Source organism: Equus quagga, chromosome 12 (assembly GCF_021613505.1).
Source record: "Equus quagga isolate Etosha38 chromosome 12, UCLA_HA_Equagga_1.0, whole genome shotgun sequence".
NCBI classification, from domain to species: domain Eukaryota; kingdom Metazoa; phylum Chordata; class Mammalia; order Perissodactyla; family Equidae; genus Equus; species Equus quagga.
This window is the reverse complement of record NC_060278.1, coordinates 95,020,184-95,044,421: the sequence shown is the minus strand read 5'-3', so window position 1 is coordinate 95,044,421 and position 24,238 is coordinate 95,020,184. Positions and strand designations below refer to the sequence as shown.

General features: G+C 44.0%; 2 protein-coding genes across 2 annotated transcripts in view; both read right to left on the bottom strand.

Annotated features, from left to right (window-relative positions):
• IFT52 (intraflagellar transport 52) overlaps positions 1-16,308 on the bottom strand; it is a 31,918-nt gene extending 15,610 nt beyond the window's left edge. The window contains exons 1-8 of the mRNA XM_046679168.1: positions 16,165-16,308; positions 13,920-14,044; positions 13,178-13,265; positions 9,855-9,984; positions 9,483-9,558; positions 8,312-8,383; positions 4,837-4,963; positions 1,350-1,436 (exon numbers count right to left, since the gene is read on the bottom strand). Of these exons, the coding sequence (XP_046535124.1) occupies positions 1,350-1,436; positions 4,837-4,963; positions 8,312-8,383; positions 9,483-9,558; positions 9,855-9,984; positions 13,178-13,265; positions 13,920-14,044; positions 16,165-16,185 (726 nt within the window). The 5' untranslated portion in view covers positions 16,186-16,308. The remainder of the gene's footprint in view (positions 1-1,349; positions 1,437-4,836; positions 4,964-8,311; positions 8,384-9,482; positions 9,559-9,854; positions 9,985-13,177; positions 13,266-13,919; positions 14,045-16,164) is intronic.
• A 1,522-nt stretch (positions 16,309-17,830) lies between these two features.
• Positions 17,831-24,238, bottom strand: part of L3MBTL1 (L3MBTL histone methyl-lysine binding protein 1) — a 62,928-nt gene continuing 56,520 nt past the window's right edge. The window contains exons 32-33 of the mRNA XM_046678935.1: positions 23,460-23,549; positions 17,831-20,481 (exon numbers count right to left, since the gene is read on the bottom strand). Coding sequence (XP_046534891.1) covers positions 20,317-20,481; positions 23,460-23,549 — 255 coding nt within the window. The 3' untranslated portion in view covers positions 17,831-20,316. The remainder of the gene's footprint in view (positions 20,482-23,459; positions 23,550-24,238) is intronic.

Here is a 24,238-nt window from a genome sequence, read left to right as displayed (position 1 = left end):
TGAGGGGCAGAACTAGAGAATTAAATCAACCAAGAAAAAACGTAAGGGGAAAAAGATTAAACCAGTGATTTGAAGAAGGGTACCCACCCATCTCTTGGTGAAATCATATGAAAACTTAAAATCTTTCCTCACCCTAATGCCACTTTTACTATGAGAAATTTGTCATTTATTTTAGAGCACTCTAACCTCTAACCACAAGCCAAAATTTATTAAAACTTGTTCACAGTCCCAAAGCAATCCCTATTTAATGTGCTGATGACAGTCTTAAAAGTGGAATATACCTAGATCCCCAGAGAATGTGTCTAGAGACATTGGAACTTCATGTGGATGCCACAGAAACAAGAGCTGAAGCAATCTCCCAGCACAACAGTTATGAGAAAGCCCAGTGGGGGCTTCTTCCCCGGCAAGTGATTCACCAGATCACACTCGCGTCCAGCTCTGCATGCACGGCCTGGCGTCCCTCACCCGAAAGATTTCCTCTGCACTATTCTTTTTCTTTTTTTTTTTAAAGATTTTCTTTTTCCTTCTTCTTCCCAAAGCCCCCAGGTACATAGTTGTATATATTTTTAGTTGTGGGTCCTTCTAGTTGTGGCATGTGGGACGCCGCCTCAGCGTGGCTTGATGAGCAGTGCTAGGTCCATGCCCAGGATCTGAACCTGCAAAACCCTGGGCTGCTGAAGCAGAGTGCACAAACTTAACCACTTGGCCAGAGGGCCAGCCCCTCCTCTGCAGTATTCTGACAAGCAATTGCAATTCCTTTACCCCATTCTCCACATCAGTCCGTGACCAGTTCTATACATAACCCCTCCTAAAGGCCACCCCTGTGGGCCAGCCCTCCCCTCATCCACACCTCCACTGCCTTCATTCCGTCCTCCTCCCCTCTTGCCTGGCTGGCCCTACCAGCCTCCTAACTGGCTCCAGGCTGCCTCTTCCTTTCCACCTCCCATACACCTACAGAGTGTCTTTCTAAAACACAGCTCTGACTGTGTCCAAGGCAGCTGAACACCCTACAAGGGCTTGCCATGGATTTCTGCAGAAACTTCAAGCTCTTGGGCTTTGCTCGGAGGCCCTGGCTGGGCTTGCTCCTCACCACTCCTCCAGCGTCAGCTCCCACCTCAAGCTGGCTTAGAAATGCTCGCCACATCCTTCTAGGTTTACTTCTCTGTCTCTCACTCTCTCTCTCAGTGTAGACATTGCCTGACTCAGCTTTGTACTCTCAGTGCCTGGCATATAACGGGCTCTGAATAGCTGGTTTTAAATGAATAGATGAACTTGGCAATATTTTTTTAAATGACATGAAAATCATGCTTACACATTATACATTAATGCGATAAAAGAGAAACGCTTACCATGATTTTGCTGTTTTCTTCTTTATCCAAATATTGATCACTAAACATGTGGCACGAGCCAAGCACTGCCAGCTTCCCACCTTGGCTCTGTCAATGACAAGGTTCTGATCAGACACTCTGATCCTCAACGCACTGCATGCATCATCCTAGTCTCCAAACACTTATCATTACTCCTGGGAGCAGCTGTCTTCTATTCTAACAAGGGCCAGTTCTCCTCAGGATTTTAATGGTCTAGAAATACCAACTATGATAATAACTACATTCCGACCTGCCCCTCATTTTAGATGTGTATGTATTCTTCTATTTGACTGTCACAAAAAGCACTGTGAACTGGTTCTACAGCATTTTCCCATTATTAATTGTCTTATAAATGAAGATCATAACCTTGAAGGGAAAAAAAGATAAATCCAAAGATAATCTGGAGAGAATTAAAGACATTTATGAGTACCAAAAAACAGTATTTAACTTAAAGATCCAAATGGAAAACTAAGCCATGAGCATGAAAAATTCACAAAAGAGGGGCCGGCCCGGTGGAGCAGCAGTTAAGTTCGCACGTTCTGCTTCGGCGGCCCGGGGTTTGCTGATTCAGATCCCAGGTGTGGACATGGCACCGCTTGGCATGTCATGCTGTGGTAGGCACCCCACGTATAAAGTAGAGGAAGATGGGCATGGATGTTAGCTCAGGGCCAGTCTTCCTCAGCAAAAAGAGGAGGATTGGCAGCAGTTAGCTCAGGGCTAATTTTCCTCAAAAAAAAAGAAAAAAATTCACAAAAGATATAACTGGTTAATAAGAAAAATTTTCAATATTAATAATTTTAAACTAATCAAAACAAAATATTTTTGCCTATCAGATTAATAAATAGAAAAAATGACTACTAACAGTGTTGGTCAGGTTTCAGTGAAATAAGTTCTTTCACATACTGTTGCTGAAACTGTCAACACATGCAACAAAGCTGTCTGAAAGACAGAGAAAAGCTCTATACACAATTTTATAGTCATAATCACAAAAAGCTAGAAGTAAATCCAACTGTTCAACCACAGAAAAATGGTTAAGAATAACGGAACCTCCCCCCGTTGTTAAATCATATATTAGAAAGGGTTTTCAGTAACATGGGGAAATGCTTCTGTCATAACATTAGGCTAATAAAAAAGTACACAATAAACTGCACTTCTATCCTAGTTTAAAGCCTGCGAGGCAAATAAACAAAAATGGGGCACAAGGAAAAGTAGGTGAAATGATCGAAACGCCAGTCTGGGCAGCCTCAGAGCAGTGCAATGGGAGGCATTCTTTCTTCCGCCTTCATCTGTTATTTTTCAATTTTTCTACAACGAGCATGGATTACTTTTGTAGCAAGAAAAACAGTACAATATTAAAAATACAAAATGCAATCAGTTTTCCTATCAACATCACATACAGGGAACAGGCACAGTTATAATGGCACTAGGAAAGAATTACACCAAAGCCAGAGACGTCAACAGACACACACACAATTCCCATAAATAAAACAAAATCTGCAAAGCACACTTTGATTTGTACCATGTTATGCAATTGCTTCATGGGAAAATAATACTATTACCACACCATAACCATTAAAAATAGATCAGTTACTGAGAACACGAAGTGAATTTAGTGGAATTCTACAGGAAGAACGGAGAAGTGACTGAATGGACTGAGTCCCACTTGAATCCACCAATGTGAGTAAACACAGGAGGAGTGAAGGACTTTTCCTTCTCACTACACTCACAGTTAGGCTTATATTTTCTTTTCTTTAATCTTCTTTTCCTTACTTGATTTATTTCAAATAGATTATAGATCTTCCATTAACCTTTCACTCTGTCCTGACAGACATTCTACCATTGTCTTCAGCTCCTTTGTCAGCATTTGTCTATAATTTGTTCCAATTAAACAAGAGTATGTCTACTCAAGGACTGATTTGCTCCTTCGATATTAACGAGTCTATCCTGGTAAACCAAAGACCTGGAAAGCTTCGTGATAACCTCAGTGAAGGCAATGGGCCTGCAAGGAGGCAGAATCCCCCAGGGCTAGCCTGGCTCTGATTACAGCTTCCAAGAGGATGGAGAGTGGCCCCCTCTCTGGGATCTCTGGCTCATCTCACAGACTTACGAGTGATAGGCAACAACCTGTCTGAAAGATTATATAAGGCAGGGGTAAAAGCCTGTAAGGTGGAGAAAACAGGCTTTAAATGGCTAGGCAATCGGCAGATGATAATTTCATAAGTTCTAAACAAATCGTCACACTTAGCACAGAATTCTGAACCCAACAGATGCTCCATAAAAACCCACTGATTAAGCCAGGTAAAATCTCTGTGCACAAATCAAATAATTATAGTTTTCGTATTAAACTACCAGAGGCCCCTAAAAAGAATATCTCATTACTTTTGTGCTATAAACTGACAGTTTATGTAACTAATTATTTCCACATTCAGAATCATTTAATAAAACTTTACTCCAATTTTAAAGCGGTATTTCCAGCTGTTAGAGAGAGGCTACCTGCCATAATAGCTATAGGAATTTTGTCTAAATATCATCTTTCAAACACAGCACAGACATTTATTTACTTCCTAATAAAATGAAGTCAGAGCTTTTAAATATGGGAGGGAAAGATAAGACCCAGGTCCCACAAAGAAAAATAGAATTGTGAGGAACCGGGGACATCTAGGTCTCTGGAGAAAATCGGCGAGGTCAGCTGGTGAACTCTGTCTCGGTGGTCAGATGAAGGCAACTACAGCAAAACATGAATTAAAAGGCAGAGGAAAAATGGGGTCGTCATGATGAGAGCTGTGTCCTCTGGGACCATCTGTTCCCACATTTGCGGGGTCTCCAGGATGAGAACTGGACAAGCAGTCTTCTGACATGTTTTCCTGGGATAAACTAAAATAACAGCAGCGTGATTCCATGCAGTTGGGTGTGGTTTGTTAACTCGACCTTTCCCTGAATGGACTGACTGAGGGGACAGCCCGCAGTCATAGCCCGGATGAAAAGTTATTTAAGAGTTATAATCCAGGGGCCGGCCTGGTGGCACAGTGGTTAAGTTCACATGCTCCACTTTGGTGGCCTGGGGTTCGTGGGTTTGGATCCTGGGTGCAGACCTACACACTCCTCATCAAGCCATGCTGTGGTGGCGTCCCACATACAAAATAGAGGAAGACTGGCACAGATGTTAGCTCAGGGACAATCTTCCTCCCCAAGAAAAAAAAGCTATAATCCTCCTTGCTCACGTAGCCTCATGCTGTAGTGGAAAAGCTCTGGATTTAGAATGAGAGGAGCTAGGTTTAGATCTTGACTCCATCAATTACTGGACAAGCCATTGTTTCCTCATAAGTAAAATGTACATAACTGAAATATTACTTTGCAGGACTGTTGTGAAGGCCAATGAGAAAATATATGAAACCCCTCCGAAAACAGTAGTTTTTACTATTTCAATAAGAAGAACAACATATCCACCCATATCTAGGAAAGGCTGTACCTTCGAGTGATAGAAGGCCAGAATGGGTCTGTTAAGTGGGAAACAGACAGAGCCTGTGGACAGAATAGCCACTGCTGGTTTCATGACACTCAACGTGGCACCAAAAGGATAGACAAAGGTGAGAGCCCTGTAAGAAATTAAAGAAACATTCAAATTAAAAAAAAATGAATAAAATATTTTTGAACACAATCTCAGTGTTTCTTGAGCAATTCACCATCAAACAAAATTTCCTTAAGCTTTGGTTTCTTAACTCGAAAATTGGTGTAACTCTAGCTATAAGTTTAATAAAGATTTTTAAGAAATATGAATATAAATTAACAGAAAGTGTAAATGATTCTAACTGGAAGAACTAAATTAGCCCCTGTGGGGAGGAGGTGGGAGAGAGGGGGCCTCTCTGAACTGAGCTAGAGCCATATTGAGCCCGCTCCGTATGACAGGTAAACATCTTCCTCCTCCTCAGAGGTCTGATGGGTGCCGTCTCTAAGAATCACCGCCCGTCACTGGGAGGGTGTGTTAGCAGCTGAGAGTTTACATGAACAGAGGCGTGTACTCACCCCACACTGGGCTGCCCTGAGCCCCTCCTCCACCCTCCACTGTCCTAAGGAAGACGGAGAGTATCTGTCTGACTTGGGGCACCTGGAAAGGGTGTGGGATGGAGCGGGTCAGGGTGGGGTGCAGATCCTGGGGTGAGGCCAACCCATGCAGGAGGGGTTATGGTTTTACTGAAAGAAAGCTGGAGCTCTGCACAGGTGGTTGTCTGAAGGAAGCGCTCTCAGAATGGAGAGAACCAGGAATCTTAAAACTAGAGCACAAAGTTAGAAACATGGGGTGGGAGGAGGTGGGGGAGGGCCCATAAGGAATCCCCTAAAAAGATTTTAATTTCCCTTTTCCCTTAGACCATGAGAAAATTCTTTTCAGCTTAAGTTTAAAATTATTTCCTTCCCGAATCAGTTTTCCTCATCCCTTCAGTGAAGTTTCATCTACCCCTTTTACAGACCATGTGTGAACGAGTAAGATGAGCTGGGTGAAAAGTTTGGGAATGTGGCTACAGTAGAGAGAGAAGGGAAAAGGGACACAGTAAAACACAAGGCTAAATGAGGCTGTGAGGCTCCAAGAGGACAAAATATTTCAAAGCAAGAGGCAGAATCACTTATCCATGTCTCAGAGCCTACTGAGGAGCCGTGCTGCTTCCGGATGACCCAGGAAACAAATAACCGGCCATTTGCCCTTCGGTACAATTACCGACGAGGTCACGATGCGACAGCAGGTAAGTCACTATGCCTTATACCTTGTAAGGTATAAGCACTGTCACCAGTGTGACCTCACTGGAGTTTCCCAACAACTTTGTAAGACTAACATTGTCCCCATTACACAGAGAAACAGAAGCTAAGAGTTACTCCATCCTGGGTTACCCTGCAAGCAAGACAGGAAATCGGAAACTTCTAACCCCACAGTTCTTTTACCTACATCAACTGGATAAGCTGACACAAAGCTCGAGAATTAGACTGTGATTCTTGAATGTCAAAACTGTTAATTCTATAAGTTGCCACACATTTTTCCCCTTTATGACTTCACCTTGGTTTCATACTAAGAAAGCTCTTCCCTACTCTAAGATTATAAATATTGACCTATGTTTTCTTTCAGTACTTTTATGGTTTCATTTTTTTTTTTCAAAGATTGGCACCTGAGCTAACATCTGTTGCCATCTTTTTTTTTTCTTCTTCTTCTCCCCAAAGCCCCCCAGTACATAGTTGTATATTCTAGTTGTGAGTGCCTCTGGTTGTGGTATGTGGGATGCTACCTCAACATGGCCCTATGAGCAGTGCTATGTCTGCGCCCAGGATCCGAACCAGCGAAACCCTGGGCCGCCGAAACAGAGTGCACGAACTTAACCACTCAGCCACAGGGCTGGCCCCTATGGTTTCATTTTTAATATTTAAATTTTTAATCCACCTGAAATATATTTTGGGGTATGGTCTGAAAATGGAAATGTTTTTCCAAATAGCCAAAATTATGCCATCTATTTCCCGATAATTTAAAATGTCACTTTTAGGGGCCAAGCTGGTGGCACAGCAGTTAAGTGCGCATGTTCTGCTTCAGCAGCCCAGGGTTCACCGGTTCAGATCCTGGGTGCGGACATGGCACCACTTGGCACACCACGCTGTGGTAGGCGTCCCACATATAAAGTAGAGGAAGATGGGCACGGATGTTAGCTCAGGGCCAGGCTTCCTCAGCAAAAAGAGGAGGATTGGCAGCAGTTAGCTCAGGGCTAATCTTCCTCATAAAAAAAAAGGTCACTTTTACTATAAACTAATAACCCCCACCTTCCACATATATTTTGAGTCTGAGTCTAATTTTTATTTACTTTTTACTATTTCTGCATTAGTACCACATTATTTTAATTATTAGAGCTTTGTCATATGCTTTAACCAAATAAAAATGTTCAACTTCTATGGGGCAAAATACCCCAAAGTACAAAGGTAAACTGGGAAAAATATTTGCAACACATGGAGGTCTATAAATGAATAAGAAAAGACAAACCAGCAACAGAAAAATGGGCACAAAGCTGTGAATAGGAAATTCATGGAAGAAATACAATCAGCCAATAGACTTTAGCGGCCATCCCACTCATCAATAATCAAAGAAATGCAAATTAAAATAAAGAGGCATCATTTTCACTAGAACACTCCATGCTGGCAAGAGAGGAAAAGGGGTGAGTTCACAGGGACTGTAAGTGGTACAAACTGCCCGGAAGGCCACTGGCGATGTACCACATTCGGCAATGCATCAACCCAAGACCTTCGACCCAGAAATCCCAACGTTAACATCTAGCTTACCAAAACATTAGCATAAGCGCACAAAAACTGTACACACAAAGATGTTCACTTTGTGCTTTGTTATTTATAATGACAAATATAAAGTTGTTCACAGTAACAGCATGGGGCGGAAGTTAAGAGTACAGGCCCTGGAGCAGACTGTCCAGATTTGAAACTAAGTTCTGACACTTAGTCAAATGAGCTTGGGTAATTAACCTCCCTGTTATCTTGTCTATCAGCTCACAGGACTGTTGTGAGGATTAAAGGAGGTAATACATGCCTGTCACATAATAAGTGCTCAGTAAACATTAGCTGGTATTATTAAAGCAAAATATTATAAAATACCTAAAGGTTCAATAATAGGAGATTGGTTAGATAAATTCAGAAACATCAAGTTTTGTCTAGTCATTACCTACCTATATATTTATATATGGAAAAAAATCTAGAAATCTAAATATTATATTGTTAAGACTGATTATCTTTGGGAAAGGGGCATGGATTTACAGCAGAGGACTTCTACTTTCTTCCTTTTGAACTGTTCAAATTGGCTTTTTGGTGAGAATTACTTTTGAATCAAAATGAAAACTCTTCATTTTGAAAAAAAACTCTTCAAAATGACAAACACATCCTCCTCAGGTGGCCTCGGAAAACACACTCACTGGGCATTGTTTCCACTGCTCTCCTCATCAATGATTCCAGGCACGGCCTTCCCTGCAGCTCGGCTAATTTCCCTTGAAGAAAAGAATTGAAATCTAGTAAACGAGAAAATTTAGGAATTTCAGACTCCATTCATTAACAGTAAGTATGAACCAGATGCAAGGACTCTGCACACTTGTTCAAGATACAATTCTGAAAAATTAAATAAAGGTACACCCACACACCTACTCCTCTTTTAGGAAGCTTGCAAAAGTTAACATGAAAACAGTGACCAGTTCCTCTCTCTCAAGTCCTAAGGGAAGGGTCCATGCACTAGACCCACATTCTAGTCCCGCGTCCTAGACTCTGCATCGTCAGACCCAGCGGAGTGCCAGGCATCTAGCAAGTTCAAGTGTGGAATCAATCATTGTGACTATAGGGAAAAGTTCACAGAGGGCACCTGATGTTGCCCCCTCATGCATTCATTTCCCATTTCCCCAAAGCTCCCAATTATGTTTTAGGATCCAGTGGATCAGAAAAAACTGACCTCATCCCAAGGCTCCAGGGGAGAGAGTATGACCTAGCTATGCCATCAGGGCATTCCATGCCCTCTGCCACAGTGATCGGTTCGGGATGGGCATGTGGCCTAGGCCAGCTCAAACAGGGCAAACCTCAGGACTACTCTTGCTGGGAATGCTGGGACTACGGCATGCTCTCCCACCCAGACGATGTGGCCTGCAGTATGAATCGGGGAACTGTTAAAACTATTCAGCCCATGCACAGAGGTGGGCAGAACGAAGAGAACTGCAAAGAAATGGAACTGGAGCCCTGATGATATCCTGAATCCTTTTGTCAATCTATATCCAAGCCCTGACCTTTTTCTGGGCTTTTCAATCACATGAATCAAGAAAGTCTCTTGATTGTTTAATCCCATTTGAATAGGGTTTTCTGTTGTTTGCTACTAAATGTATTCTGACTGACAAAAAAGTGAATGTGGAGTAAGATTTCAAAAGATGAGAGGAATATAACTTGATAGATGAGGAGTAATATAATAAAATAAATTATAACGAAATAAAACAAAAAGGTGAGAAAAGAAGAAGGGCCAGGGAAAAGAATGGGTGAGAGGAGACGAGGAAGATTCACGTAGGAAAGATGAATCATTTAAAAAGACATTTCTGCTTTGAACACGCTTACCTGTTCAAGACTCCATTGGAAACTAGAGCTTCTTTAGGATGGAAATACTTATAATATACATTTCTAACCACAGCATCTTTAAGGGAAAAAGAGAGGAAGGTGTATTTTAGATAACAGAAATAAGTTTGATATTACAGACACATAAAACTTTGACCCGAACGGAACCCTGGAACTCTGCTCTAATTCCTCTCATTTTATAAGTGGAAGAAGCCTGGGCCCAGAAGGGTCAGACTGCCAGTGAGGCCAGGATGCTGACCACGCACCCTACAGCCCAGGGCTGTTTCCAGTGTAGGGTTAGGCCCAGAGAGCTACAATATGAATAGTAAACAGGAAATTACTGCCTCTATTAAAATAGGAAATAATAATAATTACCATTGTTAACCATGATTCCATATTCTTCGAGGAGAAAGTTAATATTGGTGTCAAATCTGGATTCCCCACCCTCTCCGAGCATCACAAGGATATCTCCACCGCCATCAAGGTATTTCTTCAGGACTTCAAACTACACAAAGGACAAAAACAATCTATGAATATACCCAAACGACTTTTGTCCAAAATACTATAAATAAATAAGACCATAAGTAGCTGAAAAATAAACACTTCAAATCTATCAGGCACTTAAATATAAATGTATAGAAGATAACACAAAATCTACTCTCTCTGTAAAATTCCCAAGCACAAAGCTTTAAGCTTAAAGCTCCAAATTACTCTAGCTGAACTGACATTTTCCAAGTTGACTATCTGGACAGCAAACCAAGAGCAGACAACTACTAGCTAAAGGCTGCTCACAGGTCTCCTCCAATCAGCAGCATCCCTGGTCTTTACCAACTCGATGCGTGTTGTACCTACCCTCTCCTGAAAACCAAAAACCTCCCCAGACATCGCCAAATGTCCCCAGGGGAGGAGGGAGCAAAATCACCCCTGGCTGACAACCGCTGATCGAGGCCACACCTCCTCCTCACTGCCAGCCACGGATATCGGGATGAAGGCATTTCCCACCACCCCAGGGAGGAGCTCTGTTCAAGTCACTGACCGATGCAGCCATAGTGAGAAACGCATGCTGTCTGCTTCTCTCTTGGGAAGCTCGCTTCTGCTTTCACACAGCTGGGGCGGGGAGAAAAATCTAGGACTGATCTTGTTGACCCAGCCTGACAAAACCTGGGGAGGGTGGTGTAGACCAAGAGCCTGTCAACTCTGTTTAAACATCCCATCAGAAACAAATTGAACACGCACTCTAATATGCATGTACAGTATGTATTTACATAATTAGAAAACATACGCCCAAGAGGAAATTTTTTAAGGATAACAAAGATATGAATAATAAACACAATTTCCTTCTGGCGCCCCACTTTGGAAACCACTGGTCCAGCATGGACCAGTGCTGCTACAGCGTGGCCCCTCTTGCTCTTGCACTCCCTGGATTTCCTTCTCTTCTCCACCCCCCTAAATATAAAAAACAGAGTGCAATCATTTACACCATCAAGAGGGCTTGTTCCTGAGTAAGACATAACTTCACAGATCCTGGACTCTGCACAATGGACTGTCCTGTTCATGGTGATTCTATATAGTTACTTAGCCTTTTTTCAAAATGTTAAATAAAAAAGTGTTCCAGTGTATGTACGTTCAAGCATTAACAAGCTGAAATACACATATTCTTCCAGTGTGTATCTGCTAAACATTTACACTTTGAAGCATATATATTATTTTATAAATCATCTTCCTTTAAGTTCTCTACATTAGTTAGGACATTGACTTTTTTTTTTTAATGGTAGTGGGTTATATTATCTATGCTTTTCAATTCAGGGTAATAAAGGTGGTATTTATAATACAGGTGGACGTTGGTCTGATGGAATTGGAAAGCATGGTCAGCGTTAACAGGAGGTGACTGAATACCACCAAGCAAGTGTGTTGAGCCAATGTCATCAAGGGAAACAGGGCAACACGACAAATTCAGGAGAGTGTCTGGCTGGATTCTAGTGTCTAATATCAGGCATATGATATCTCTTCTGTCACACAAGTTTCTGGAGGACAACATCAAAGAGGGATCATATAGTCCTTGAGGGGTGGGCTGACCCCTTTACTAGTCCTAGGAGGCCAGCAGCAATGACCAGGGAAGCAGTGATCTCTGCCCTGGAGGAAGACCACTGCTCACCAGAGGATCAGCCCAGTAGAAAAAGAAAAATGCAAAGGGATATTGGTTTTTAGAAAGAAGCTAAAAACTTTTCTCCCTTTCCTTCCTACCTCACTCCACCTCTAAAGGGAAGGCTTGGTGCCAGGGACCAGTCTAGTGAGAGGACACTTTATTAGGCTAATTTAGTTCTCTGGAACTAAATCTGCCTCTCAAAGGACTCCCATCTTTTGGAAGTCTCTGCCTTCCATCCCTGAGAGCTTTGAGTAAGGCTTGGCCTGGCACGCATCCCCTCTTGGGAAAAGGCCCAGGCACTGGTCTCTGAGCCTCTCTCTGGACACTCTTGCCTTCCTGAGGCTGCTTGCTCCTTGACAAAGACCTGGTCACCTCTCTCTTTGCTTCCCTAAGTGGAGAAGGGACATCAGCGGGGAGAAACCATAGTGCTGTGTGAAGCCAAAGCCCAACAAGTAATAAACTATTCCTTTGCAGGCTACATCTCCCTTAGTGTCTCACCCGGTAGGGGTAGCTGGTCACCTCCACATCTTCAATAGTAATTCCTGCTCCTTCTCTCAGTTCACCTCATCAAACGGTTACGTCTATCTGCATGCCCTTCCCAGATGAGGTTGAAAGAAAAAGGACAACAGAAATGCTCCCCTGTGTCCCTCCTCCCTGTGGTCCTCCTCCCTGTGGACCTCCTCCTCATGGCCTCACCCAAACTAAGAGCACGACACCTTGGACTGCCTCAGTCTAAGGACCACACTGGTCCCACCCTGCCTTGACCTCCCTACTCCCCACAGTCCTCCCCGAACATCAAGGAACTTCCAAGTTTCTGTGAGAAAGGTTCTTGCTTTATTCTGGGTTTTTTGTTTTTTAATTGTGGTAAAATACACATAACATAAAATTTTCCATTTTAACCTTTTTTCTTTCTGTCTTTTCTTTGGTGAGGAAGATAGTCCCTGAGCTAACCTCTGTGCCAATCTTCCTCTATGTTATATGTGGGTCGCCTGCCACTGCATGGCTGCCAATGAGCGGAATAGGTCTGCACCTGGCAACGGAACCCGGGCTGCCGAAGCAGAGTACGCAGAACTTAACGACTAGGCCACAGGGCCGGCCCCAGATAATTCTATGTTTAATTTTTTGAGGAACTGCCATACCATTTTCCACAGTGGCTGTACCATTTTACATTCCCACCACAGTGCACAAGGGCGCCGATTTCTCTACATCTTTGCCAATGCTTGCTATTTATGTTCTGGGTTTTACGTTTATCACTCTTTGTCTATTTCATGAAATAAAATAAAAATGAGCTTAATTTTAAGTGGCATTTTGCTATTTTCAAAGCAAAAATATGGCGAAGAAGTATGGCTCATATTTAAATAGCCTGCACTGTGTCTGGCACTTGACACACAGTATCTCAGTGAATCATCACAACTACTCCATAATGAAGAGAGAGGCGGAGCGGTTACCTTAAGGCCACACAGTAAGTGGTGAAGACGAATTTAAACCCAGCATTTCAGAGTCCATGCTCCTAACTATCTCAAGACATTTCTTCTTTAGGGATATTTCTTACCTCAGCTGCAGTAAACTTTTCCCTTGGCCCGGCTGTAATCCACAGTTTCACCCCAATTAGCTTCTCAGAGGTGATTTCATCTTTTAAGCTAGAAATATGATTTTAAAAGCAAGTGTCAGATCCATAATTGAAACCAATTTGTGAATTACTTTAGCCGCCAGACTGTATGGAAGCAGAGGCTGCACAGGCCCAGCAATGAAGGGATTTAGACATCCTGGTCCAGCCTTTCTCCCAAACTGAGCATCCCTTCTACAGGCCTGCCCCAGAATCATCAGCCTCTGCTCAAGTGCTCCTTACAAGCCAGGCTGTACAAGGTAAACCATGCTGGAGCACAGAGGCCTCCAACCACTAATTCAGTCAGCTCTGCCATTAGCTGGTATGGTTACCCATCTTTACCCCTTAAGAAAAACCACACACACCCACAAAGACAGAGAGATATTCTCATTTTTCCTTTCCCTAAACTGAAGCATTAACCCAAGTTAGAATATGGAGAAAGCTTCTAATCTCTTAAAAAGTTGTGTGTGTATAATCAGAACAACTTTTGATTTGGGATTTGGGGGACAACTTAATAATATGCCAACTGCCACTTTTCAAAGGAGATGTTTTAATAATTTACTTCTGAACGATCTTAAATTGAGCTCCTCCCACCTAAACAATCTATCTCACATAAGAAAACAAAGACTTTTCAGTGTTACCAGTAGGTTATTATTATCACTTAGAAGGGAAAACCATAGACGGTCACCTCTGAATCTTCCAATTACTCCGAAGTCTTTTCTGCATGGATTTATAGCCATTGTTGGTGGTAAACACTTCCTTTTTGTATGCATTGAAAAGAATGGTGCTCTGAGGCTCTTTCTCCATGGTTACCTTACAGAAAGAAGAGGGATCAGAAAAAGGGAAACAATAAACAATACTCCCAAAGAGAGACCCCAAAAGGAATAAATAGTCTACTTCCTTCTAATTTATCAAGAAAGGGTATACAGCTGCAATCTAGCTATGAAATCCCTATAATTCTCAAAGGTTGAGAGTGAAATGAATGATCACAGATGCAGAAACCTAAAGCTGGTAACCCCGGCTCTGGCCTTGTCTCTTGCTCTGGCCATCACCTACCCTTGTGGGAGACCATGTTTCCAACCTGATTCCTTACTGCTAACTACTATTAAGCGTAGGGTATAGTCTTCTAGATTCTTTCTATACATACGTTAACTTATAGTTTTATTTAGGAAATAGGATCTTACCACATGCACTATTCTACAACACATTATTTTCACTTAACCTTGTATCTTTCACATCTTTCCATGTCAGTACATTTGGATCTACCAGATTTTTTTTAAACTCCTGCTCAATATTCCATTTAACGGACATACCATAATTTATTTAACTAGGCATATACTGATTGACATCTGTGTTTTTCCCCAAATTTTTGCTAGGAAAACAGTGCTACAAACACCACCCTTGAACATGTTTTTGTGCACCTGGCATATGTGTAAAATAAATTCCTGTTAAATAACTAAGTAAATTACTTCCAAATTGCCCTCCCAAAAATTGTTACTTCCACTAACACTAATACATTTCTGTTTCTACAAAATCCTATCTATTTCCAATCATTTTCATCTTTGCTAATAAGATAGGCTAAAAACCCCTCTCATTATTGTTTTAATTTGCACTTTGAAATTAGTGGGATGGCCACCTTTCACTGTGTACATTGGCCATTTATATTTCTTCTGATTTTCTTGTTCATATGCTCTAATAATTTTTTTTTACTGTGTTTAGAATTTTTCTAATTGATCATTAAACAAATACTTCCATAAGTTTGTTTGTCTTTAGATTTAACTTCTGGTGGCTTGTTTGGTTTGGGTGAATTCTGCAGACCATACAAAAATTTTTAAATTTATAGAGTTAAAAGCATTAATCTTTTGCTTTCTGGCTTCTGGATGGCATAACATATTTAGAAGAGTTTTTGCCATGCCAAGATTATAAACATATCCTGCAATGCTTTCTTCCAGTACTTTTGTGATGTTATTTTTTTTTAACATTTAAAATTTGGTCCATTTGGAATTTATTTTGATGCTCAAAATGAACTTTGTTATTGTTCTTTTTAAATTACTAGAAAGTCGCCTGACACCAATCCATCTTTTCAATGCTAACTGGAAATACCACCTTGACTACATAAAAAATCCCTATAAATTGGATCTTACTCTGAATTCTCTTATATTCTATCTGCCTATAGGTTTCTGTTCAGTTCCATACTATTTTAATTACTATAGCTTTATAATATGTTACAGTATCTGGTGGTGTTGAAGAGCTAATCCCCCTTATTATCATTAATTTTTAGAATTTTCCTGGCTAGTCTCATATATTTATTCCGTCAGTTGAACTTTAAAATCATTGTGTCATGTTAAAAAATCACCTATGATCCCACCACAGCTATCTTTTCACGCTCAATTCCATCCATGTGCATGCTTGTTTTCACAATGTGTGCATGCAACATCATATTCTGCTTTCTCCAGTTTTCTGAGAGAAAAGTCTTCTTGATTAGGTTAGTGGTTGCATGATCTATCGCATGGTTATACCATAATGAACAAGACCACTGCCTTCATGGGCATCATTTCAATTTTTTGCCAACATAGATACTACTGAAATTTACACATTTCTGCTTTTGCTATTAATTATTTTTGCCATAAGGCAGATTCCTAACAGCAAGATACCTAGCAAAAGGGGATGAAAGTAAGATGTTATGATTCCTCGTCCAGGACTCTTTCATACTTAGCAGGACGACCAAAAATCTCCCAGCCGGAGGCGACGGAGATTCGAGCCGCGTCCGAGGTCGAGGATCCGGGCCTGCATCTGCGCCGCCGGTTTACTTTACCCCAGCGGACCTCGATTTTCCCTAAGACTGGCCCCGAAGACAGTCCGCCGAGCCCCTTGCCAGCTTCCTGGATGCCTCAACGCCCCGGGTGGCCCTTCAGCGTCGGAGCCCTTCTTACCTGAAGCCCAGCGACCACCATCTTCACCTGACACCGCCCAGCATCCTTGCCAGGTATCCAAGGCCCCTTAGCAACGGTGGAGAGGAAGCGGCGCGCTAGAAAGGCGTGGATCAGGGCGGGGATCCAGCCGACGTGATGACGACAGAACGGAAGTCGCCATTTCGCCTAGAGCGATAGGTGTGGTGGGCGGGGCCAATGCAGGACAGTACCATTAGATTGGCTGGGGGTAGATCCAAACAGAACGTGGGTTACCTTAGGCCAAACATAAACCCATTTCACTTTCTCCTTTAATTTTAGGTATTATTATAGATTGATAAAAATGGTAGGTCCCAAAGGTCCAAACTTGGCTCCACCCCGACTGAGGAGAATAGTGAGGGCTTCCGGCGGGGTAGGGGACGCCCCAGCCTCGATCCCGTGAGCGCAGGCGCAGAGCGCCAGGGCCGGCACGGGGCGGGGCGGGGAGGGGCGGGGCTTCGCCGCTGTGACCCTGGCCCGAGGTCAGACCATCAGGCTTGGGGAGTTGCGGCTTGATGTGCGACGTAGGAGCGTTTCGCCTCCTTGGGAGGCCGAGAAGACTTCCCCGGAGGGTGGGCAGGCTTAGTGGTGAGGATGGCAATAAGAGTTCTCTTTGATTAGCCCCGCATCTCTGAGAGCCACAGCGCCAGGCCCAGGAGATGCCGGTGAACCCGCCCTTTAGGCGTCCCTAGGCAGGCAGTCAGTACCTGGCCAGATCCTACAAAAAAGGTAAAAATATAAACTTTGTGAAGAGAGCTGTGAGGGGCAGGAGCTGGACAGAAAGGCGCCCCAAGGAGCAGAGATGTGAAAGGAGTGGTATTTCACTAAGGCAAAGGCTGGGGAAGGGCGTTCCTGGCAGAAGGAACTGCTTATGCGAAATAGCCATCGACACGTACAGGTTGCCCTGCCATCGCCATGAAAATGGGAAACGAGGCTTCGGTAACTGCAAACAGGCTACCCGTCTCCCAGGGGAGCGCTCCGTGCCTGCCCTGAGAGAGTGCGGACTTGTGTGCAATGCTGCCGCCTCGCTGGCTCAAACCCGGGAGAGCAGAGACTTCTGACAGTCTTGGCTTACGTTTATGTTTATTAGGATCTTCAACATGTATAGTAGTGGGGGTTTTAGGATCTCAAAACACACACACAACTCTTGTTGCCTTATCACAACTACTGTCACTGCAAAGTTAAAAAGTGGGGAAGAGGATAATTGTGGGGAGGCTGTATTTGGGAGCAAAGCTGGATGAATACAGTCTGCGGTTAGGGATAACAATGGCAGTGATGCAGTCCCACTGGAGAGAGTCGGCCGTGCCACCTGAGGGTTGGGACCGGTCTTGGGATCCTTCTGCCTGATGTGCAGTCAGTGTTTGCTAGAAGACCACGAGTACCTGCCCAGAGCACTTCTCCCACTGTTGGAGGTTGTAGAAAGGGCAAGCATTCTCGAATCAGCTGCCACCAAGTTCAATTCCTGGCTGTGCGTTGTACCAGCTGGGTGACCTTGGGCAAGTTGCTTAATACCTCTGAGGGAATGTTACTTATCTGTAAAGTGAGGTTAATAATTTCCAAATGCTGGCTTACTGTGAGCATTGTAGATAATGCATATAAAATTCAGAACGTGCTCAGTAAATAGAGGCATAGCGTGAGCAATTCAATAGCATCATTTTTCTTCATTTTTATTTTCTATCCTGGTAAAAGTTTTGTGGTCTTACAGTCTTAGAACAGATAGAACCCCTTTGCGTTTCGTGATCCGTAGCAGATTGTGTGCTTTCGACAATGCTATCATGTTTCTGACAATTACACTGTCTTGCTTTTTGCTTTGGGAAGTTGGGGGAATTTTTGCCTCTCCCTCATCATGTTCCACGTTTGTCAATTAACAGACACTATTAAGATAGAAATCAAATCAGAGTGTTTCTTGCACAGTTCCCAGCACATGTCAAAGGGTAAGAGTAGCTCTTCCTGACCCAGCTTCGATCTCTAGTAGGTCAGTGTCTGTCATTGGTGTGTTTTCCATGGTCTTCCAGCTTCAGCCCCTATAATTCCTGGGGCAGGGGCTGGGTGAACAAAGATGGAAGGCAAGAGCGGGGCTGAGTTAAGAGGAAAAGGCATTAAAATCACCAGCACATAGTGATGTTAAGAAACATCCCCTCTTGTCCACTAACCAAAAAGCTAATAAGACCACCCTGAAGTAGGTGATGAACCACAGGTTTGTGAAAAAGAAGCCACTTTTCCCTGACATAAGGCAGCATGATCCATCCTACAAGTGTAGGGTGTCCTGAATTCGTGGGATGTTACGTGCTCATGTTCTGTCCAGTCGGAATCACTTTTAGAAATGACTAATTTTGAACACATGGAGCTCCATAGGTGGCCCGAGGGCTCTGGTCACCAAGCCTGCACCAGCCTCCAGCCCTGTCCAAGGCCTGGGCTCCCCATGGCCTCAGACCTGCCAATCACACGGGTGCATGTGAGGTGGAGGACAGCACGAAAATAGCCAGGCTCAGACCATGAGCGTCCAGTTGAATGTCTCCTCTGGAAGACCCCATTTCCCACCACCTAGCTTGTTCCAACCAATTCCTGACTTGGCTCTCATTAGAGATTTTGACAGTCATTCTGCTTGGACCTAATGGCCAGAGTGAGGGGCAGACCACAAAGGTTACACGTGAGAGCTTCTGTGGCTCCAGTTCCCAGCTCTGGCCTTTATTAGCTATGTGACCTTCAGGCAAGAAGCAACTTCTCTGACCCTGTAAAAAGTGGACAGTAATAGTTTCACAGCTGCCACATGAGACAGCACTCCCAGTTCCTCTCTTGACTCAACATCTGGCAAAGCTGCATCCCTGGCCCTAGCTGCAGGGGAGGCTGCGAGAGTCAGGATCTACCTTCAAGCAAGGAACAACTTCTCTGACCCTGTAAAAAGGGGATGTAATAGTTCCCTTGGGGTTGTTTGGCTGAAAATTGATAATAGACTTGAAAGAGTCTGGCACAGAAACTGGATCAGCATAGGCAGGTTTCTGAAGCTGGCTTTGGCCACTTCAGCAAAAAAGGAGTATGTGAAAAGGATCAGAAACTCTCGAAATCATGAGGAAAGCTAGAGAGTGAGGTTCAAGGCTTCCCAGGGATGACAGGAATGACACATGGCACAGATCTGATGAGGAAGCTGCTGCTGCCGCCACTGAATACCAATTGCTGCAATTTGCACAGTCAACACTTCTATACCAGGAGCTCGGTTTTGTGGGTACTGTTACCACAGCTACAACATGAAAGAGAGCTTCCAGTCCCTCCCTTGAGTCAACATCTGGTGCAGGTGTATCCCTAGGCCATATGCCTGGCCCTAGCTGCAGGGGAGGCTGGGAAAGCAGTATCTAGCATTTTCAGCTCCACTCTAAGGGGAGATAGTTATTGCCCCTCATCAAGGCTCATAAAGTAGGAGAGTCCCTGCATATAGGATGGGGTTCAGATGCCAGGCAGACAAACCTAATAACAAAAGTCCAGTACCACCCACAACAAAGAACATAGAAACCATCGACAGAAAAGTAAGAGGATGTTGGGGATACCCTATAGGCTTGTCACATCTCTGTCACTTTACACATGGGAATCAAAATCCAAACACCAAGAGGCCCTCTGGGAAAGAGGTGCTGGTTGTCTACCCCATGTTTTCCCTTTCTCCCTTAGTGTTGGAATCCCTGTGTTATCAGGGGTAGTAATGTGCCCAGCTAATACGACACATCCCAGCCTCCATACAGTAGGATGGGTGGCTAGTGAGATGGAAGGAGAAGTCAAGCCCCCACAAAGGTGGGGCTTCTGGGGGAGCTCTGTAAAGGCGCCCTTTTGCTTTTCCTCCTTTCCTCACTTTTCCTTGCCCAGGACACAGAAGCAATGGCTAGAGCTCTAGTAACCAACTTGAGATAATGTAGCAATCCTACTATTGAAAGCCATTTGCCAAGGATGGCAGAGTAGAAGTACACAAAGCCTCTGAGTATCTGATAACCTGCTGTACCAGCCATGGACCACTAACACAGTCTTCTTTTATGTGCTGGTAAAAAATAATCTTATGTAAGCCATTGTTACTTTGAGTCTCTGTTACTAGCGGCTGAAGGTAATTCCTTATGGATACCAGCTGTCTTCACTGGTTTCACAGGTGCTTCTCTTCTAGCAATCCAAGATGGCATCATCCTCTGGTGCATAGGAAAATCCCAGGAATGCGCTTGAGGCCCCAGAGCTACTGGCCATCGTATCGGGAGTGCAGCCGATGGACGTTGACACAGCTTCCTGGGTGAACTCTGGGTCAAAGTGTTTCAAGTCAGCAGGTCCTGCCTGTGAATATAAGCCATCCATGAGAAGGGAACACTGCGGTCCGAGCTGCCGAAGGAACCCACAAGCCCTAAGAGGGATTTTAGGCCTTCGCTCTGAGTGCCTCATGGACACCTTTACTTAACTGTCACTCACCCATGCATTCACATTACTCATTTTATTCTATGAGATCCACTAACCACATCCCAATTCCTCTAACCCCCTCATACCCTGCCTGTCTGCTGTCAACCCTCAGACAAGTCTAGACAACATACACTGACTAACTGCCTACCAGGCACAGTTCATGGCACTAGGAATATAGGAGAAGAAACTAGAGTGGGCCTCTGCTTTCATGGAGCTTATACTATGCAGGGGATAGGAGAATGGATAATAAATGTATACACAAATAGACAATTTTGAGTGTTGATAAGTCTTATGAGGAAGGTAAAATGGGGTAATATGGTACAGAGTGACCAGGCTTGGGGGAAGGCCTGTGTGGGAGACTACAAAAATGGTGACAAATTCTCCATTTCCCATCCAGAGGTGGAGTCTATTTCGCCATCCGTTTAATATGGATTAACCATGGGACTTCCATGGGCCAATGGGACGTTACCAAATGTGATGCAAGCAGAGGCTTGAAAACCACACAGTGGGGGGTGTTCTCTCCTGCTGCACTCGGAACCCTCAGGCCACCGTGTGAACAAGCCCAGGCTAGCCTGCTGGAGTATGAGAGGCCTCGTGAAGGAAACTCCAGTTGCCCCAGCGGCTGGCCACCTGCCAGTCTGTGAGTGAGGCAATTCTAGGTCATCCACTGCCAGCTGACCTGCTAGCTGACCACTGACATCAGAGAGCCCAGCAGAGACCCGCTGGCCTCACCCAAAAAAACCACCCAGCCAGCCCATAGAATTGGAATGAAAAATAGTGTTTTAAGCCACCTAGTTTGGGGGTGGCTTGTTATGCAACAGGAGCTAACTGATACGCCTCTCGCGGAAGCGGCACAGTCTGTGGAGAAGGCTGGGCCACCTGGGTTTTCTGAAGATGAGCAAGTGGAAGGGTCTGAAGATCTGTTCTGATAGGCAAGCCTTAGGCTGTGGCACCAGACCATGGTTTCCAGCTTCTCAAAAAGGTTACAGGGCACAGTGGTCCCAGCCCAGGGCTCAGAGTTCCAAGACCAGAATGTGACTCCCGGTGCTGGCCCTCATTAGCTATGTTTGTTAGACTAGGCAGGTGTTGTCTGTGGGTTGTTTTTTTAAAATAAATGAAGACATTGATGCCACAGAAATTTATTCAAGGCCTCCCAAGTTGTAGGCAACAGACCCAGGAATGCACCCCCAGTAGGTCTCACTCCAAAGGCCCAGCATTGCATTCTATTACCTCCCTGGCTAGTATTTTTTATATCAATCCATCTCCAGGGTGTATGTTCAATATTATCCTCAGGGTCTTTTTTAAATCCCCAGATGAAGAAACTTTTCAGGTGCCCAGACTGAGTGTATCCTATCTGACAAATGTTGTCAAGAATCTGGTGCTCAAAGACACGTTCATGAACAGGTAATTCACCAGAGGAAAAATGTAAACAGTGAGTTAACATTGGCCGTGTTTAGGGATGTGTGCAGACTACTTGGATGGAGGGGGCTTGACACTTCACAGGTGACCGAGAGAATGTCCTACGCCCACCTCAGATGGGGCTCCTTTCACTCATACTACCACGGCTAATTAACACCAACAAACTAACCTCCTTCACCATAAATCAAAGAAATATAAACTAAAACAATACAAGAGGCCATTTTTTTTTAAAAGATTGACACTTGGGCTAACATGTGTTGCCGATCTTTTTTTTTTCCTTCTTCTTCTCCCAAAGCCCCCTAGTACATAGTTGTATATTCTAGTTGTAGGTCCTTCTGGTTGTGCTATGTGGGACGCCACCTTAGCATGGCTTGGTGAGCAGTGCCATGTCCAAGACCAGGATCCAAACCAGCGAAAACCTGGGCTGCCAAAGCGGAGCGTGTAAACTTAACCACTCGGCCACGGGGCTGGCCCCCCATTTTTTTACTTAATGAATTCGCAAAGTAAAAAACAGCAACGACCTCATATGCTGCAGAGAATAAGATGAGAATTCTCCAGCAGATGCTGCTGGCAGGAAGTGGTCTGTGCTCCCTAACACACAGTGAAGGCAGTCGAATCAAGAACCTAAAAACGTTCACGTTGTTTGACCTGGTAATTCCCCATCTGGAATCCATCTTAAGGAAATAATCAGAACTCTGGGCAAAGATACACACTTAAAGATGTTCATCAGTACATTCTGATAAAGGAAACTTGATAATAACCTAGAGTTCACCATTAGGAACATGGTCGAATAAATTATGTTACCAACATAGGGTTGAAATATTATCCGGCCACTCAAAATGATACTTATAAAGTTTTATATGACTTGGGGAAATAATAACATGGTTTTTAGCTAAAAAAAAAAAAAACAGGAGGAGACAATATCTCTCTATATAAAGTATGACCTGTGTAAAAAACACATAGAAAAAAGACTGGAAGGAAACATGCCAGTGGTGGTCTCTCTTGGATAGTGAGATAATAAGCTTTTTTTCCCTGCTGCTTTAAACTTCTGTTTTACACACTTTCTACAATGAATACATGTCATTTTTATTATCAGGAAAAAAGCTAAACATAGAAAAAAATAATCTTTACAAGGCTTGGCTCTGGGGGTGCTACATGACACAGAGCACTTTAAAGACTATATTGGGCTCTGCAAGGAGGGTTGTTGGTGCTAAAAATTAAGGAGTGGCAGCTGGGTTCGTCATGCAGCGCTGAACGAGCAGTCGGGACTTCTGGGTTCTAGACCCAGTTCTGCCTCTAACTTACTGTGTGGCCTTGGACAAATCATTGAGCCTCTTGGACCCTCGGTTTCCCCTTCTGTAGATAGAGAGTTGGTCCAGAGACCCTCCAACTCCCACCAGCCCTGGGAATCCAGAATCTAGGATCTGGTGACCTCTTACCACATTTGGGTTGAAGGGTGGAGTCAGCCTCTTGTGGTACAAGTCATCCCAGTTTATGGGGCTGAAGAAAACATGGGTCTTTATCTCCAGCTGCAGGAAGACGGTACTGATCAGAAGTAGCCCTCCCCATAGGCGCTCCCACAAGGCCTGACGCTCCGACTCTACCGGGAACTGGCTGGCAAGCCCTAAAACCTTTACTAGGAAAGCAACTTGCAGTTCAGCTGATTTCCTGGACAAAGGGGCGTCTGCAGCCAGGCGTCTCCCTTTTGCCATCATCCAGCACCCAAGCCCTTCTCCCCCATGGCATGTGTTTATTCTACATCTATTTCCTGAGCACCTGCTCTGTGCCAGCACCATGGTTGGCTTTGGGGGTATGTCAGTGAACCTGCCCCCAGGGGTCCCAGGGCATCTTGGGGTCCTCTCCCCCCTATTCTGCCTCAGTGCATCTTGACTCTTCTAGAATGCAAACCGGAGAAATAGACCAAGTCAACTCACTGAGGAAGGTTTGAGAAATAATACCCCAAGAAAAGCTGCAGGTTCCCGGAGACCCAGAATTTAGGACTCAGCCCTGGGCACGAGTCACCACTTCTTTCCTAATCAAAACCAATATTGGCACCAACTTCCTCCTGTCCCAGCAGGACGCTCCCTCTATCTGTGTTTCTCCAAGAATGATTCTCTGACTCCCTCTCTCAGAAACCCCCTATCAGATCTTGTTAAAAAGCAAGATCCAAAATGTCTTCAGAAGAATACCCAAGAAACTGTTAAGACTGGTTGCCTCT